This window comes from Carlito syrichta, unplaced genomic scaffold, assembly GCF_000164805.1.
Source record: "Carlito syrichta isolate Samal-C Ts95f unplaced genomic scaffold, Tarsius_syrichta-2.0.1 Scaffold306503, whole genome shotgun sequence".
In the NCBI taxonomy this organism is placed as follows: Eukaryota; Metazoa; Chordata; class Mammalia; order Primates; family Tarsiidae; genus Carlito; species Carlito syrichta.
In genome coordinates this window covers 157,092-175,078 of record NW_007250599.1, presented here as the reverse complement: position 1 = coordinate 175,078, position 17,987 = coordinate 157,092, and the positions used below count along the sequence as shown (strand labels likewise).

At 39.6% G+C, this 17,987-nt stretch overlaps 1 gene segment (V, D, J or C); it reads right to left on the bottom strand.

The window, feature by feature from the left end:
* Positions 1-7,353: 7,353 nt before the first annotated feature.
* LOC103265363 lies at positions 7,354-17,474 on the bottom strand. The segment is given in 3 exon segments: positions 7,354-7,453; positions 16,932-17,286; positions 17,390-17,474. Coding segments are annotated over 3 exon segments (522 nt in total).
* Between the last annotated feature and the right edge of the window lie 513 nt (positions 17,475-17,987).

Here is a 17,987-nt window from a genome sequence, read left to right as displayed (position 1 = left end):
TGAGGAACTGAGGCTTTGCTTCCGGAAAATCTAACCTGTTCCATTGGTCTTTGTGCCTGTTCTTGTCCTAATAACAGTCTGCTTTTATTCCTGTAGCCTTACAGTAATGTTTGAAGTCTGGAAGTGTGATACCCCCTGTTTTGTTTCTTTAGATAAGGATTGTTTTGGCTATTTTTAGTCGTTTACGTTTCCATATAAATTTCTGTATTGTCATTTCCAGGTCTGAGGAGAATGATGTTGGTAATATAATGGGTATTGTGTTGAATCTGTAGATTGGCTTTGGTAGGATGGACATCTTAACAATGTTGATTCTTTCTATTCATGAGCATGGGATATTCTTCCATTTGTTTGTGTCTTCTTGGATGTCTTTGAGCAGTGTTTTGTAGTTCTCATTGTAATGGTCTTTCACTTCTCTGGTTAGGAAGATGCCAGTATCACTCAATCTTTATTACTGTAACTCAGAGAAAGATTGAGCATCATGAAATATGAGTCCTTGCCATAAAAATAATGGCCTCTGGTTTCCTCATGTTGCTTACTTTGCCACAGCAGTAGCCTTAATAAACAGGCTTTTAGACATTTAGTCGTGACTCCTTTACATGTTCTGTGAGACCACACCCAGGCTCTGCTTGCCATGGTGGAGACCTAGAGCACTTACTGCTCTGAGAAGACCACTGGGTCTTCTCAGAAACTACCAAACTGCTACTCTTCAGACAAATGTGACTCAGACTCCCCACAAAGATGTTGAGCAGCTCCACCTGGGAAAATAAGTTCCCTCCTCAGTCCCCTCACCTGAAATCCATGCAACTCACTACAGATTTTCAATGTTTTTCTTCAAGACACTCATGGCTAGTCAGTCATTTTAGTTTTCATATGACTCTTCAGATAAACACGCACATTTGTGCATAAAAGGAGGCTGGAATTTTTTAAAACGTTGAGCTGAGTCTGTAGATAAGTTTGTGGAATAATACCATCTTCACAATATTAATTCTGCTGCTTAATGAAGACAAGAAAATACAATGCATTTCAATATATTTAGGTTTTATATTTATTTGCCAATGTTTAATAGTTTTCAGTCCATAATCTTCCTTCATTTTGTAAAACAAACCCTAAGATTATTAATATTATTAGAATTACTATTTTGATGTTATTTAAATGAAAATATTTATTTTGCTTCCAGGTTATTTCTACTGTTACTGTACAGAAAAATAATTGAGTTTTATGTGTTTTCATTGTATTCTGCAGCATTAGTTTGTAATAAATATTGTATTTAGATAAGGTAATACTTCTGAAGTTATTTACCTTTTCTAATTTTGGCTTTTCTATGTCATTTTATTTCCATAGATATTTTATAAAGAATTTATGTGTCTATTAGTTCAAAGAATCTTGCATCAATTTGTTTAGACTTGTGTTGAATTAATAGATAAATAGTAGTTAACAGAAATCAAACATATATTGAAATTTCTGACGAAAGACCATAACGTCCCTTCACATTTAAAAAAAAAATTGTAAATAAATAGTATATAGTTTTCAGTTGTCAGTTCTCTATACACAACACAAGGTTTGTAGTTGAACAAGTTGGTTTGTTATTTTGTCATAATGATAATCACTCAAAATGGAGCAATATGAATTGTATTTGTAAGATGATGTAAGAAAGTACTTCAAAATCTGTACTTGTGTTAGGTTTTTAAAAAGACAGTACAGGAAGGACAGTGCATTAGACATTATTTTTCAGAAAGACAGTACCAATAGGACATGATAGAAGATGATAGATAAATAGTTGACAGAAAGATGGATGATAGATAAATAGATATCTAGATTATATAGTGTAGACAGATGAGAGAAAATATGTAGATAATTTTTTTTTTGAGTTAGAGTCTCACTCTGTCACCCAAACTGGAGTACAGTGGCCACTCCCGGCCACCGCAGCTCGACCTGCTGGGCTCCGGCGATCCTCCCGCCTCAACCTTCCGAGTAGCCGGAATTACAGGCACACAATACCATGCCCGGCTGATTTTTTGATTTATTGTAGAGATGAGGTCTTGCTGCCCAGGCGGGTCTCGAACCCGCAGACTCAGGCATTCCACTCACCTCAGCCTCCCAAAGGCGCGGGATTACAGGCTGAGCCACCGAGCCCGGCATAGATAATATTTTATAGATTTGTAGATATACATAGATGATTGATAGATAGCTGATATACAAATAATTGATAGATGATAGATAGACGGAGATACTGATAATAGTCGTAGATGATAGCTAGATGAAATAAAGACAGATCAATAGATAGATGCACAGATTGATTAATAGATAGATATATAGATGCATACATACATAGATACATAGATGAAAATGAATTTATTAGCAGAATTAGAAAATGTGATGATGGAGGCTGAGAAGTCCCAGGAGTGATTGTCTACAAGTTGGAGGACGAGGAAATTCAATAGCATGACTCAGACCTGGTCAAAAGGCTTAAAATCCAGGGGATATCCTAGGTGTCTCTCTGACTGAAGGGAAAAGCATAACAACATGGGACAACACTGATGCAATCCTGGAGTTCAAAGGCCACAGGAACAGGGGTTCTGCTGTCCGAGAACAGAAGTCAGGTGCCCCCGCTCATGAGAGAGAGAGAGAGAGAGAGAGAGAGAGAGAGAGAGAGAGAGAGAGAGAGAGAATCTGATTTTTCTCTGCCTTTGTCTTCTGTCTGGTCCCCAGCTGTCAGGATGGTGACCCCCTAAGCCGACTTTAGATCCTTCCCACTGAGTCCACTGACTGACAGAACAATCTCTTCTGCAAACACCAGTACAGACACACATAGGAAAAATGCCTTAGCATCTCTCTATGTATTCCTTAATCCAGTCAAGTAGAGACCTAAAATTCCATCTCAGGGACTTTGCTTGGAATTGAATACCTAAAAAAAGTGGGTAAAATTCAAGGATCTGGTTTGGTAAAGCTTCAGTGAAGGTGTTTTATAATCATCAAAGCAGTTTCCTTCATTTCTTATTTCAGCAGGTGCAATTGTAAGTCCCAAAAAAGGTATTCACATTGTCCTTGTTATTTCCTCAGATCAGCACAGATAACAACACACTCCGGGTTTCTGATTCTCTCAGCACATGGGTTTTCCAAACTGTGACTCTTACATAGTAACACACACTGTGTCTTCAGGCGTCAGACTGCTCAACTCCATTTAGTCTGTGCTTACAAGCATGTCACTGATCATGATGACTCTGCCCTGGAACTTCTGTCCATACTTTGTGCTACCATTGTATGACTTTACTCTTCTCATCCAAACAAGCCCTTGTCTGGGGTTCTATCACACCCAGCTTATATAGTAGCTTGTGAAAGTGTTCACGGAAACCTTGCAGGTGATCTTCACTGAGGGCCCAGGCTTCCCCACAGCATTCCCAAACTGCACCATGTGGACCAGGGAATGGACACCATGGAGAAGATACAAGAGTGGATGAAATTCTCCCTGAATGTCCTTCACCCCTCCTCAACTTTGGGGACTGAGGAGTCTCTTACCTGCAGCTATAGTCACCAAGAAGAGGATTCTCCATCTACAGTTCATGGTGAGGAACTGTGCTCTCAGGGGCTTCTCTAGAGGAGCAATGTGATGCTCTCAGGGCACAGAAATGTTTACATGTACCTCAATAGACCTCAAGCTATTAGAGTATTCACAAGCATGATATTTCATAGTCCTAGAACTGATCCAGCATGAGAAAGAGAAGATAAATGGCACATGAATCATGCAACTGAAGGACATTGAGGTCCGAGTCCTAATTGTGTTTGAGGATAGAGTTCCCTGCACATCCTGAATTATATGTGGACTGAGCTCCTCCCACTGAAGAACAAGCCCCCTGATGACACATTCCTCACTTTTGAGCCCTCATTGGAATGGCTCAGAAGTGACCTGACCATTTCTAGGCTTTTGGGGGAACAGATAAATTGTTCTTTAAAAAAAACATCACTTTAACTAAATTAAAAGGGACAACGGTCAAATGTTCAAACTGTGACTAAAATTAAGAACTAGAGCCTCCATCGCACCTCCAGCTTGTCCTGTCCATGTGGAACCTACCCTCACGTGGCCACAGGTACTGCAGGAAGTCAAGGAGCCTGTGCCTCTGACTGAAATGGACGCTGCTATGCACTTCTGACCTGGGTTTCACCTTACAACCACGTGGGTTTTTCCAAAGTAAAAAATGGGGGGACTGCATGTTTTTAAATATTGAATATATCCAGGGATAAAACACTAACTCTAGTGTATGTAATGGGCAACAGCAACTTTTTTCCTCCAAAGTCAAATATATCCCCAGCCAAGCCTGTGTGCTACAAGCTTTTCAGATGTCACCTAAACTTTATTAAAATAAAAGAACAAGTTTAATTATAGACACTGGACTAGCCCAGGCTGTATTTCCAGTCCACATTCTTCATCGGAAGCACTACATCAGGGACCCCCGAGTCTGCATGGCTCAAGATCAGAGTACATGGAACCAGTTTTTACCTGAGTTTTCCTCTCTCAGAGCAGCCTCAGGTTGCTGTCACCACCAGAGCCTCAGGCAGGACTACCTATGAGGCCGAATTTGGCCCGAGGCCCCCTCTGAGAGTCGATGCCACCATGTTCAATAGATGGAAAGCAGGGGAAAAAAGCACCAGGTACATGTTCAGAAGCCGCGTGACCCTGCCATGTGCCAGCAGAAAGCCCTCTGTCCATTGTGTGCCTGACAGTCTGCTGCTTAGTGGCCCTCGATTCAAGGGGCTCTTGTTGGGTTCTCTGGAGGTGGATGCTGCAGCCACTCAGGCTGGGTTGCTCAACGACACCGACTTGCAGATGTGTGCCAGCAGGTAGGCATCGCAGGCCAGCTGCTGCACACCAGTGGGGTCCTCTTCCCAGTAAGCCAGGCATCAGCTGATGAATGCCTTTTCCTCAGGCGTGACTGCAAGTTTTGGCAGGAACTACACCTCGGTAGGTTTCAGAATTGTGTTCTCCTGCAGAATGATTTGCTGGAACTGATTATGGCCAAAAGGCTTCCTTCCATAGAGACACGGTAGAAGATAATGCCTGGTGACCAGAGGTCAACTCTATTTGGGATCTTTTGTGGCTCCTTCCCAAGCAAGTAACACTCTGAAGGTCTGAGACACAGAGGAGCCCATGCTGTATCTCTGTCTGAAGTCAAGGGTTTGAAAAGCCGGGGCAATAATGGTCTAATACTAGAGTCCAAAGATCATATAAACTGGAGTACTTGTATTCATGAACATGAGATGGGTGTCCTCAGCTCCATAAACGATACAGCACTTGACTTTCCTCTGCCTTCGTCTTCTATATGGCACTCAGCTTAATAGGCTGTGCCCAGTAGAAGTAAGAAATGAAGTAATTTGCTTTGGTGAATATAAAACAACTTCACTGAAGTTATGCCAAACCAGACCCTTGGATCCAATGACTGAGTGGACAATCTCCTCAGCAAACACTGGCACAGACAAATGCAGGAATCATGTATTAGCACCTTTGTAGGAATTCCTTAATCTAGTCAAGTAGAGAGCTAAAGTTCTATCACATAGACTTTGCTTGGAATTGGATACCTTAAGAAAGTGGGAGAAATCCAAATATCTTGTTTGACAAAACTTCAGTGAACGGGTCTTACAATCACCAAAGAAGTGTCATTCATGTTTTGCTTCTAAAATTATACTCTTCACTCATAAAACAGGGTATCCACATTGTCTCTGTCCCTGGTTTAGCTTTAGCACAGTTGTTTTCTCCCTCAGGGTATCTGACACTCTCAGAATTTGTTTTCACACTGTGTCTCTTGCACAGTAATACACAGTCATGTCCTCAGGTCTCAACTTGCTCAGCTACACATAGACTGTGCTCATGGACATGCCATTGGTCATGGAGTATCTATCTTAGAACTTCTGTGCATAGCTTCTGTCATCAGTACCAGAGTAGACAAGTCCCATCCACTGCAACTCTTGTCCAGTGGCCTGTCGCACATAGTACAAAAAAGAGTTGGTGAAACTGCATCCAGAAGCCTCTCTGGAGGCCTTCACTGAGTCCCCAAGCTTCCTCCCTTCAGCCCCAGACTGCATCACCTAGTCCTGGCAGTGGGCACCTGTAGAGATGAGAAAGGAGCGGGTGAAATCCACTTGACCTGCCCTGGTGCCCTATTTAGCCCTGGCACTGTGGCACTACTTCCCTGTAGCTGCTGCCACCATGAAAAAGAACATCCAGCTCCAGTCCATGCTGAGGAGCTGTCTTCTCAAAGAATTCTCTAGAGATGGAAAGCGACTGTTAGGTGATGCTCTCAATGCACAAACATATCTGTATTTACCTGAGTAGCCCTCTGGTCATTTGTATATTTATAAGGTAGAATATTTTATGACCAGGACCTATTTTTGCATGAGAAAGAGAAGATAGATGACACATGGATTATGTGACACTGGGATGCTAAGGTCAAATCCTAATCCTGTTTGAAGATGGTGTCCTGTACATCCTGAACCCTATGTTTATTGAACTCCTCCAACAGAAGATCAAGCCTTCACAGGACACATTCCTCCCTTTGAATCCTCATTAAAATGACTCCAAGGCAACCCAGGCAATATAGACTTTCTTATCTGAATGTCATATTCTTGTGATCAGTGTTCTTCACCCAATTTTCATTCGTTTATTTGTATGTGTGAACATATATATGTATGTGTGTGCATCTAAATGTAGAAATCCACCCTCCCTACAATTACTTAATATCAAGATATCTGGCAGGGTTGAAAAGCTCCCTCCTACATTGTTCACATTGCAATATTGTATTTGATAAATGCACTCAATAGAATGGGATATTTGTGCAAAATTCAGTAGTCCTCCTCAGTTTCTTATTATTATAGACATTTTTGAAAGAGGAAGATCCAGTTTCCTAGAGAAAAGCTCTCCCCAGTCTTCTGATCACCTTCTTCTGGGTCTGATTCCTGTCTGGGTGGGTCCTGAGCACACAGTGTAGTCCAGTCCTCATCTTGCATGGAAATTCCATCTTGGTTCACAGAGGGAGACTGAATCTCCTTTTAGTTCTCAAGCCCCAGGAACAGGAGAGCACACTTAAACAGCTCCTATTTAGGAGACACACTCTCTTCCTGGATTGAATGCAATAACTCCAGAGCTCAACCAGAAACTTCTTGTGATGAGGGCCTTACATGCACTCCTGTGGTGGGCAGGAGCTACACGTATGTTGGAAGGTCTCTGGTTATTGCAACAGGGTCATGGACCCCGCATCCTAAAGCAGAGTCTGCAATGCAATATCCCAGTGCTTCCTCACAGTGTTGCCTGTGTCATACCCTCAACAAAGCCTCAGCTCTGAGACTTACCTCTGACAATAAAGGCTACCTGGAAAGTGTGGGAACACTGCGTTGCTTCTTGTGACTGCTGCTCATGACACTGGAACGAGCACTATGACTGGAGCCCGTGACTGAGGCCAGATATCTGTTGGGAGAACACCTTGAATACTCAAAGGAACCTGGAGTTCACATACCTGAAGGAGAGAAGAGGTTTTAAGACTGGTGTCAGAGGCAGTCCATTTTGTCTGCTAAGGTTATGTTGCTCTGCAATGATGTCACCTCATTGGGGGCATCAGCTGGTTGGTGAGTGTGGTTAATTAACTAGTGGGATTCCAGACTTCCAGAGGCCCCTTTTCATCATGAAAGCAGAAAGGCTTATCCATCTGTGTCTCCAACCTGCTAAACCTGTTCCCTTTCTGGTTTCCTACCCAGTGGATCTCAGGGCATATGATACAGGAACAGAGGCCCTTCTTAGATACACCTGCAGTCACCTAAGCCAGATCGCTCTGGCAAATCCTTGATCTCTTCATGGTAATGTGTCTCTGGTTGAATACTAAAGTATCCACATGGAAATCCCAAAATTCTATGAACAGAATAGAAACATTGGCAAATGTCAGTAAGAAAAGAGCAACGGTGTCTGAGGACAGTGAGAAACGGGTGCTGAGCAAGTCTGGAGCTGTAGATGCCAGAGACTTCAACTCCTCTAGTGACATTTATTTGCCCACCCTGTTGTTTTGGGTCTACGCCAAGTTCTTGTCCTAAGATAGACTAAGAAAATTGTCACACATTAGCTTTAAAACACTCCTATTTATTAGTGTGGTGGTAATGTGTTGGGGAAGGGATTGCTATATATTATAATTACATCTCCATGATTTCATGATCCTTTGTCTCTGGGAATTACCTGCACAGGGTGTCTCCAGGTGGAGCCCACTGTCACCTGTCCTCTACTGCCCTCCTGTGTGAAAGAGCTTCAACTCTATTTCTTTTCATCTCTCACCACTATTGACTTTTTCTCCCAGGACCCACAGGAAGTTGAGGGGTTCTGGAACAAGACAAAAGTATTTCACCTCCTACGTTAAGGTGTTTTAAAAGTGTTCACTTCGAGATGTCTGGGTAGATACTCTATGTGTGCTTCTGATTGATCCTCTGATTTAGGGGTGTTTGGAGAAAGGCTTATGTGTATTTCTGATTAAACCTTTCTTCTTCAGTTCTGGAGTGTCTCTATTTGGACTTTCTTTGGACTTTCTTGGTGTGTCCCTTTGAGAACTTGAAGAATTCTGGAGGAAAAGTCCAAAGGACTATGATGTGTGCAGTCTCAAGAGTTTTCACCTCACATACTACACATCTGTCCGCTGGACATACATTGTAATTAACATGGAAGTGCACCCTCCAAGTTGTGTCTCTGAAGCTTCTGTTTCAGTTAAGCAGGTCACGTGTGTGATTTTGTATGTTTCTGTCTCTAGCTTTTGGGTTCAGAGTTGTTCCTGTAATATGAGTTATCTGACAGGTCCAAGAAAATTACTTGATACTCAGTTTGCCTACATTTTTCTTTACCTTTTTTTTTTTTTTTGGTGACGGGGTGACGATTTTGTATCTCTTAATATAATGCAGCAGAAACCAGAAATGCCCTCAGAGGTTACCGTTGACCTGTTGCTATAACCAGGAATCTAATATCACCATGCATAAGTGGCACCTGTACAGACATCGCAGAACATGGTATGACTCATAGAGCAACACACAAGAACATTAATGAGAATGTCTCAGTGATCAGAAACCTCTTCCCAAGAAGCTGGAAATTTAGAAAGATCAATATGTGGGGAGAGGCTCATTAAAACACAGTAATTCATGACTCTGAAGGAATTCCTGCCACTGGGCTGAATCCAGTGGAGGCAGCTGGGACTCGCACAAGAAACTGGGATGCTAGTTTCTTAATCACAAGACAATTCAGTGAGAAAGTGGAGGTACAGAGCGGGAAGAAGAGATGAAAATTTTCTTAGTTTTCTATGCTGTGGTGAGACTTGAGTACATCAGCAGCTGTGAGGGGTAGTGGTCTATCTGTGAGTTCTCTGCTCAGGAGTGTGTCCTCTTTTGTGTTGCCTGTCTAATGTACTTCACAGAATGTTATTATGGGTAGAAATGTGTCCCTGAAAAAAGTGTATGTTGATGTCTGACTGCAATTTGATTGTATCTGAAGAAAGAGATTTAGTATGTTATTATGGTTAAGTGAGATGATAAGTGGAGGAGGGTGATTATTTTCTGTCAGTATTGGTTTTCTGCTTCTATCTCCATCACATGTTGGCAGGCTTCCATCTGCAAGCTAGAAACTGATTCTTCACAGCAAAATGGATCATGTTGCATTTTGATCTTGTATTTCCAAGCTCTCAGAAGTTTAAATAAATGTATTTCTGATGTTCAACCTGCCCTGTCCATGACATTTTATAATGGCAGCATGTGTCGACTGAGATCGATTCTGAATAGAAATGAGGAACTTCTATAGTACATACCTATAGTGTGTGTTGCTTTGGAACTGAGTGATGGGTGAAGGCTCAAATATTTTTGAGTTGAATATCAAAAGCCTATAATTCCTTAAAGAAACAGGAGAAATATACATATGAATGGTGAATCTGTTTAGGGGTCAAAAAGAATGGAGGAGAAAAGGAGAGTAAGATCTAAGTTACTGTTTCTTAGTGAATATACACATAATTGTGATCAGAATGTGTATAGAAATATGAACTCATTAAAGATACCTCTTCTGTGGTTTCAGGTGGAAATTAGGACAATGAAGTTGGGAACTCTAAGTAAGAATTTCCTTGTAATAAACTGGTAAATAACATGACTGAATTGCATTTGATTTTTATTGCATTGTTTAATGTAGAACATGAGAGTACTAAAATTGAATATTTAGCTGAGGGGATTTCTTTTCAATTTTGTTTTTATTATAAAGATGTGGGATACAATTCATGATTAGGTATACAAATGTTGATTATGCAGATACCATAGTTAATGAGGCATGCCCCTCCTATAGTATTATAATTGTTCAAGGTCTCCTTAGGAGTGAGAACATATAGAACACTCTTCTTTGTTTCTGTGATAGTTAACTTAGTATGATCGACTATAAATCCATCCAAGTTGCTGCAAAGTCCATATGTTTGTCCTTTTTATGACTGCACAATATTTGAGGGAATTTCTAAGTGAAATGTTGAAGGGGTATTTTAGTTCCTCCTTATTGCTTAGAGTAATATATCAGAGAGGTGAGATAAATTGATGAAGATACAAACACAAAGAAACATAACTTGGAGATATGCATTTTTTCTCACTGCATTTCACATTTTGATTGTGGTTTCATATATATGTGTGTGTGAATGTGTGTATTTTCCATTTTAAACATTTTTTAAAAAATTATTTTAGATTAAGGGGGTACAATTGCATGTTTGTTCCATGAACATATTATTGTTTGTTCCATGAACATATTATATACTGGTGAGTATTCAGCTTCAGTTGACCCATTTCTTTTTTTTTTTTTTTTTTTGAGTTGGAGTCTCACTCTGTCGCCCAGACTGGAGCTCAGTGGCCGCTCCTGGCCACCGCAGCCTCGACCTGCTGGACTCCGGTGATCCTCCCACCTCAGCCTTCTGAGTAGCCGGAATTAGAGGCATGAGCTACCACGCCCGGCTGATTTTTTGACTTATTGTAGAGATGAGGTCTCGCTGCCCAGGTGGTTCTCGAACCTGAGGGCTCAAGCAATCCACTCACCTCAGCCTCCCAAAGGCGCGGGATTACAGGCTGAGTCACTGAGCCCGGCTGACCCATTTCTATAGAGTGAAAATCATAACCAATAAATACAGTTTGAAATTTAATGCACCTTCCTTGCCTTGCTGCTTTTAATCCGTGTCTAGTAATTTTTAATCTATTTTTAAAATCTTTTTCTGAGATAACTCACATAAGATGATATTCTCTGCCTTTATTCATGTTGCAATAACATACATTAGTTTATTTATGGCTACATATTATTCCTATATATATATATATATATATATATATATACACATATACACACACACATATATGTGTGTATATATATGTATATGTATATATCACATTTTCTTTATGCTGTTATTGATGGGCACATTGGTTGGTTTCATCATTTTTATATTGTAAATAACACTGCAAAAGCACAAGTTGTCCATATTATTTTTTACAATCACTTTATTTCTTTGGATAGATTCCTAGTACTAGGATTACTGGTCAAATGATACTACAATTTTTAATTCACTGAAGAATTGCTATACTATTTTCCACAAAGGTTGAAATAGTTTACACTTCTGCCAAGAGTGTACGAGTGTTCCCTTTTCTTTGTATTTTTGCCAACATCTGCTCTTTGTTGAACTTTTAATAATGGACATGCTGACTAGTATGAGATGGTATCTGATAGTAGTTTTAATTTCCTTTTGTTTGTTGATTTGTAATGTTGAGCAATATTTACAAGTTTGCTGCTTGTGTGTCTTCTTTTGAAAAATGTCTACCCATGTCCTCTGTACACATTTGATGAGGTTGCTTGTTGTTTCCATATTAAGTTTTTTGATTTTCTTGTAGATTCTGTATGTTAATCCTTTGTTAGGGAATAATTTGCAATATTTATTCTCATTTCTTGGGTTTCTGTTCACCAAAGTGATTATTTCTATTGCTGTGCTTCCTCTTTTAGCTTAATTATGTCCTATATGTGAATTTTTATCTTTTTTGCATTTTCTGTTGGAGATTTTTCCCAAAACCAATGCCATAATACAGAATTTACTAGGTTTGACTCTGAGAATTGTTTAGTTTCAAGTCCTGCATGAATGCATTTCGTCCAACTTGAATTAACTTTTATACGGTGTAAGGTAACACTACAGGTTCCTTCACCTGCATATGACTAGGCAATTTTCCCAGTACCGTGTAGTGAGTAGGGTATTCATTATCCATTGTTAATTTCGGTGTGCTTTTGAAAATCAGTCTGGGGGACAGAGACTCCAACTCAAAAAAAAAAGAAAAAAGAAATTATGCTGATTTTTGCAAATTGAGTTTGTATCTAGAAACTTTACTAAATTGGTTTATCAGGTCGCATGAAATATTCTTCAGGTTTTCCTCTCAATGTATTCATGTAATCAGTGAACAGAAATGCTTTGAATTCCTCCTTGCCTATTTGAATGTGTTTTTTCCTATCCATTTCCTGATAGTTCTTGCTAGGATTTTCAATGCTGTGTTGCATAAGAGTGGTGAGAATGGATATGCTTCTGTTGTTACAATTCTGAGAGGTTATAATTTCAATTTCCCCCATTAAATATGAAATTGGCTGTGGGTTTATCATATGTGGATTTTCTTATTTTGAGGTATGTTCCTTAATGCCTAGTTCTGTAATGGCTCTATCTGTAAGTGTTGGATTTTATGAAATGCATTATGTATATCTTAGTGATGACTGCATGTTTTCTGTTTTTAATTCTGATTATGTGATGAATCACATTTACTAATTTGTGAACTATTCTTACAATCCTGGAATAAAACTCCCATGATCTTAAAACATTTTTATTTATTGTATTGCTGAATTTTGTTCACCAGTATTTTGCTGAGTATGTCTACATCTATGGTTATCAGGGATATTGACCTGTAGTTTTATTTTTGTTTTCATTCACTGATTTTGCTATGTTTCCCTGTATATTGTATTGCTATCAATGCTTTTGATGGTCAAGAAGTGTTGATTTCATGAATCTGGGTGTTCCAGAGTTGGGTAATGATATATTTAAGATAGTTAAATCTCTGTTTAAGTGCACCTTTCATCATTTTATAATGCACTTTTTAAAATCATTGTTGATTTAAAGTTTGTATTATCTAATATGAGGCAGGCCACTCTTGCTCTTTTTGGTTTTCCATTTGCATAATATCTATTTTTCCATCCAATAACACTGAGTCTGAGCTGTCTTTAGCTAGTAGATGGGTCTCTTATGGCAGCATAATACTGCATATCTTTACTTAAATCCAGTTTTTCAATCATTATCTTGTGAGGGGAGCATTTAATCCATATACATTCAGGGTTAATATTGATAGGTGTGGTTTCTGTTTCTTCCATAGTGTTGTTAGCTAACTCTCTTGGGATTTTGGTGCTTTATAGAAACTGTGCATTTCGTACTTATGTGACCTTGGATGACAGCAAGTATCATCATTTCCTTTTCTTAATTAGGACACCTAAGAGCATCTCTTGTATAGCCAGTTTATTGCTAACACATTTTATTAGGATTTGTCTGTCTGAGAAGAAGTGTATTTGTCTTTCATTTATAAAGACACACTAATCTTTTCTGGTTTGTAGGGTATCACCCAAGAAGTCTGCTGTTAGTCTAATGTGATTTCCTTCATAGGTGATTTGTGATTCTTTTTTCTGATTTTTTTTCACATTGACTCTGGATAGTCTGACCACGATATGCCTTTGTGAAGCTCTTCTGCAATGCATCTTGAATAAGTTCTGTGAGCTTATTCCAGCTGAATGTGTAGATCTGTCTTAAAAGAAGAAAAATGTCCCTGAATTATTTCCTGGAATAAAACATTCATGTCTTCTATTTTAACATCTTTTCCTGGTAGACTGTGCTTGATTTGTAGATTTAACTGCTTTACATTTTTTCATATTTCTCAAAGTCATTGTTCATTAGAAACAAGATCTAAAACCTCAAATTATAATAATCTCAGAAAAAGCAAGAGACACTCATTGAAATTGGAACAAGCAGACAATTCCTGGTCAAATCCCCCAGTGCTCATGCCATAAGAGATGAGATACACAAGTTAGACTTTATCAAACTGAAAAATTTCTGAAAGTCAAAAGAAACCACGATGAGAGCAGGGAGACAGCCCACAGAATAAGAAAAGTATTTGCCAACTGTCTACCTGACAAAAACCTAACACACAGGATCTGCAAGAAATTCAAACATGTCCAAAGGAAAAACAAACAACCAAAACAGCCCCATTAAAGTATGGGAAAAAAACATGAATAGACATTTCTCAAAATAATTATACAGGAAAGCAACAGACACATGAAAAAGTTCACAGCCTCACTAATCATCCGACAAATGAAAATCAAAACGTCATTGAGGTACTACCTAACCCCAGTCAGAATAGCCATCATTTAAAAAAAAAAACAACAGCAACAGATGCTGGTGAGGATGCATAGAAAAAGGAATGCATCTGCATGCTGGTGAGAATGCAAACTAGAGCAGCTTTTTCTAACACAGTGTAGCGATTTTTAAAAGAACTAGAAGTTGACATTCCATATGATGCAGCAATCCCCTTACTGGGAATACACGTGGAGGTACTCAAATTATTCTACACAAATTACCTTCCCATGCACTTATCGTAGCACTATTCTTAACAGTGAAAACATGGGACCAGCGCTGCTACCCATTGAAACTGGACTGGATGAAAAATATATGTGGTACATATACGCAATGGAATATTACATAGCCAGAAAGAAGTCAAACATATGGAAATTGCAGCAACTTGCATGGTATTAGAGTCTATCATACTCAGTGATCTATCACAGAAAAAAGGAACAGGGTACCACATGGTCTCATTCATAAGAGGACCCTCAACACTTACCCTAATACTATTAGAAAGGTATTAGATGTAGTGTGATATATGGGTGAATGATGGTGGGACACAATATTAATAAGGGTACCTCATCTCAAACCAGACAAAGTGTGGGATAAAGGGAGGCCCACACTTTACTTGGACGATGACCACTTGTATACCTAATCCTGAATGTACCTCACATCTTGAAAATAAAAACTATTAAATAAATAATTAAGCTGAGCTTGGTGGTTCAGCCTGTAGTCCCATGACTTTGGGAGGCTGAGGTGAGTGAATTGCCTGAGCCCACGGGTTCAAGACCCACCTGGGCAGTGAGACCTCATCTCTACAATAAATCAAAAATCAGCCGGATATGGTAGCACATGCCTGTAATTCCAGCTACTCAGAAGGCTGAGGCAGAAGGATCGCCGGAGACCAGCAGGCGAGGGTGCGGTGACCGGGAGCGGCCACTGCATTCCAGTCTGGGTGACCTAGTGAGACTCCAACTCAAAAAAAATTCATAAAATAAGATGAAAATAAATAAGTATTTAATTAATTAAAATTGAAAATAAGATATTTTTCTTAATTTACTCTCATTGCATTAATTCAAAAGACTTGTCTCCTTGCTCTGAGATTAATTCATCTACTTGGCCTAGTCTATAATTAAAGCTTTTTACCATGCTTTATATTTCCTACAATAAGTTGTTCAGGTCTGTTTTTTAAATTGTGTCAGTCTTTTAACATCTAGACTTGTCTGATTACTTTGTATAACTTTTCAGCTTTGTCTCTTATCACATTGAGCTTCCTTAAAACCAATATTTGACTTCTTCATCTGACATATCTAGAGAGTTATTTTTATTTATGTTATTTTTATTATTTTTTTAAATTTATGAATTGGTTATGGTGTCTTCCTTGGGGACCTAGCTCTGAGAGAATACCTCTTGCTGTACCTGGAGTCTTTGCCTTGTACCCACTGTTGGTATCTCCCTTGGTCAGTTCCAGAGCTTGGGAGAAACAGGGGACTCTACAAAACAGGGGGCCTGGGTTGAGCAGGTCTCTAGTTAAATGGCAAGTTTCAAGGGGAAACTTTCTGCCCTGAGTTCTGGTACTTCACTCATTTATCTCTGTTGAACTCTGCCATGAAAACTCTTTTTCCACCTTATATTCTCTGAAATCTAAAGTGCCTGTTGCTGCTCCATTGAACTTTTATTTTCCTTTTGAATTTGAGCTAACTTACTTGGCCTATTCACAGTAATATATTCATTCAGTAGTAATGGCCATTTTCAATTCCCAGGTGATTCTGCACAAAAGTACAAGGAGTGTTAGGGAAATAGTGAGTAAAGAAGATCCCATCAACCTCAGTCATTTGGCTGCAGGAGCAATTGAGTGGGCCACACCTGAGCTCTAGTAAAGGACTTCAGCCCAGAGATTTAGACCAGAGGGATCACATCTTTGCTCTTCAAGGATCAGGAGAAGCAAATTGAAAAGCAAGAACAAGTAAAAAGTAAGAAAATGGGTTATAAGCTAAAAGGGACCCCAGATCTGTGGCAAGTTTGTTTTGCATACTTTGTGTCAGAAGAATGGTAAGATGGGAAACTGTAAGGTTTAAGATGACCCTAACCCTGCCTATACTCTCTCTTGACTTTCATCAGAGTCTCTAGTGACTGTTATAATCAGGCAACTCCACTGAGTTCCGTGACATAGGACTGAATAGAAACTCCCCCCAGGTACCCCTTGTCTTTCTCAGGGCTTTGAACCAGTTGATCATGCTTGAGGACTTTGCATCAATGTACATGACACTGTGCATGTTTCCTGCCTGTGAGAATATGTCCTAATAGTATCATGTTATTTATATATTTAGAGATGTCATCAACAGGCAGACTTCTAAAATTAGGTTTCTTGGGTAACTGACAGATAGGGAGGAAGTTCCACACCCTGAAAATAAACCAACTCTTAACCTCCATCTGCTCAGTACTCTTGAGTTAACTCTAATCAGTGGGTCCTGATCACCCCCTGCAGCAGACTTCTGTCCTGCATACCTGCAGGGAGGTTTTTGTCTGGGCTGACACAAATTTTTCCTCACTGTGTAACTTGCACAGTAATACCGGGCCGTGTCCTCAGTTCTTAGACTGTCCATTTGCAGATACAGCATATTCTTGTTGTTGTCTCTGGAGATGGTGAATCTCCCCTTCACGGAGTCTGCATAATATTTCTGACTTCCATCATACCATATAACTGCCACCCACTCCAATCCATTTTCTGGGACCTGGCGGATCCAGTGCATTCCGTATTGACTGAAAGTGAATCCAGAGGCTGAACAGGAAAGTCTCATTGACCCACCCGGCTGGACCAAGCCTCCCCCAGACTCCACCAGCTGCACCTCACACTGGACACCTGCAAACACAAAGATAACCTTGTCAGACATGACACACATATTCTCTGTTTCTCTTACTCACATCCTCTCACATAATTAATATCTTTAGTCTCTGTGAGCCACCTTTTAAGACAGCAACAAGGAAAACCCAGATGAGGCCAAACTCCATGGTGAGCTGTCTGTGTTCCATCCTGACCTCTGAATGTAAGCACCTGAGAATATCAGGGCTGGGGTTCCTCTCCCAAAGTTTCAGGGTCAGGGCTGGGCTGATTTTCATTAGCAGAGGAAGGACTCTATTTGCATGTTTCCTGCTATATAGCTAGCTCTGAACTGGGAGGACTCAGGAAAGGACAGGACCCATAGTAGGTGGGAGTGTCCTGGAGTAGTTTGGCAATATTGATAGCATTTGGGAAACATGGTTGCTTATTACTATAAATATATGCTTTGTGATGATAATCAAAATCACTAATATTACTATTTTGTTTCTACTTTTTTTGTGTATTTTTAAATTTTCAAATTCAATGGGTACATTTGCAGGTTAGTTACATGAAAAAATGGCATAATTCTGGGTTTGGACTACTAGTGAAGACATCACTGAAATAGTTAACATGGAAACCAATAGGCACATTTTCATCCCTTTGCTCCCTATTTCTCTTTCCCATTTTGAAGTTCCCAATGTGTATTATTTTCATCTTTATGGCTGTGTAGTCATTGTTTTGTT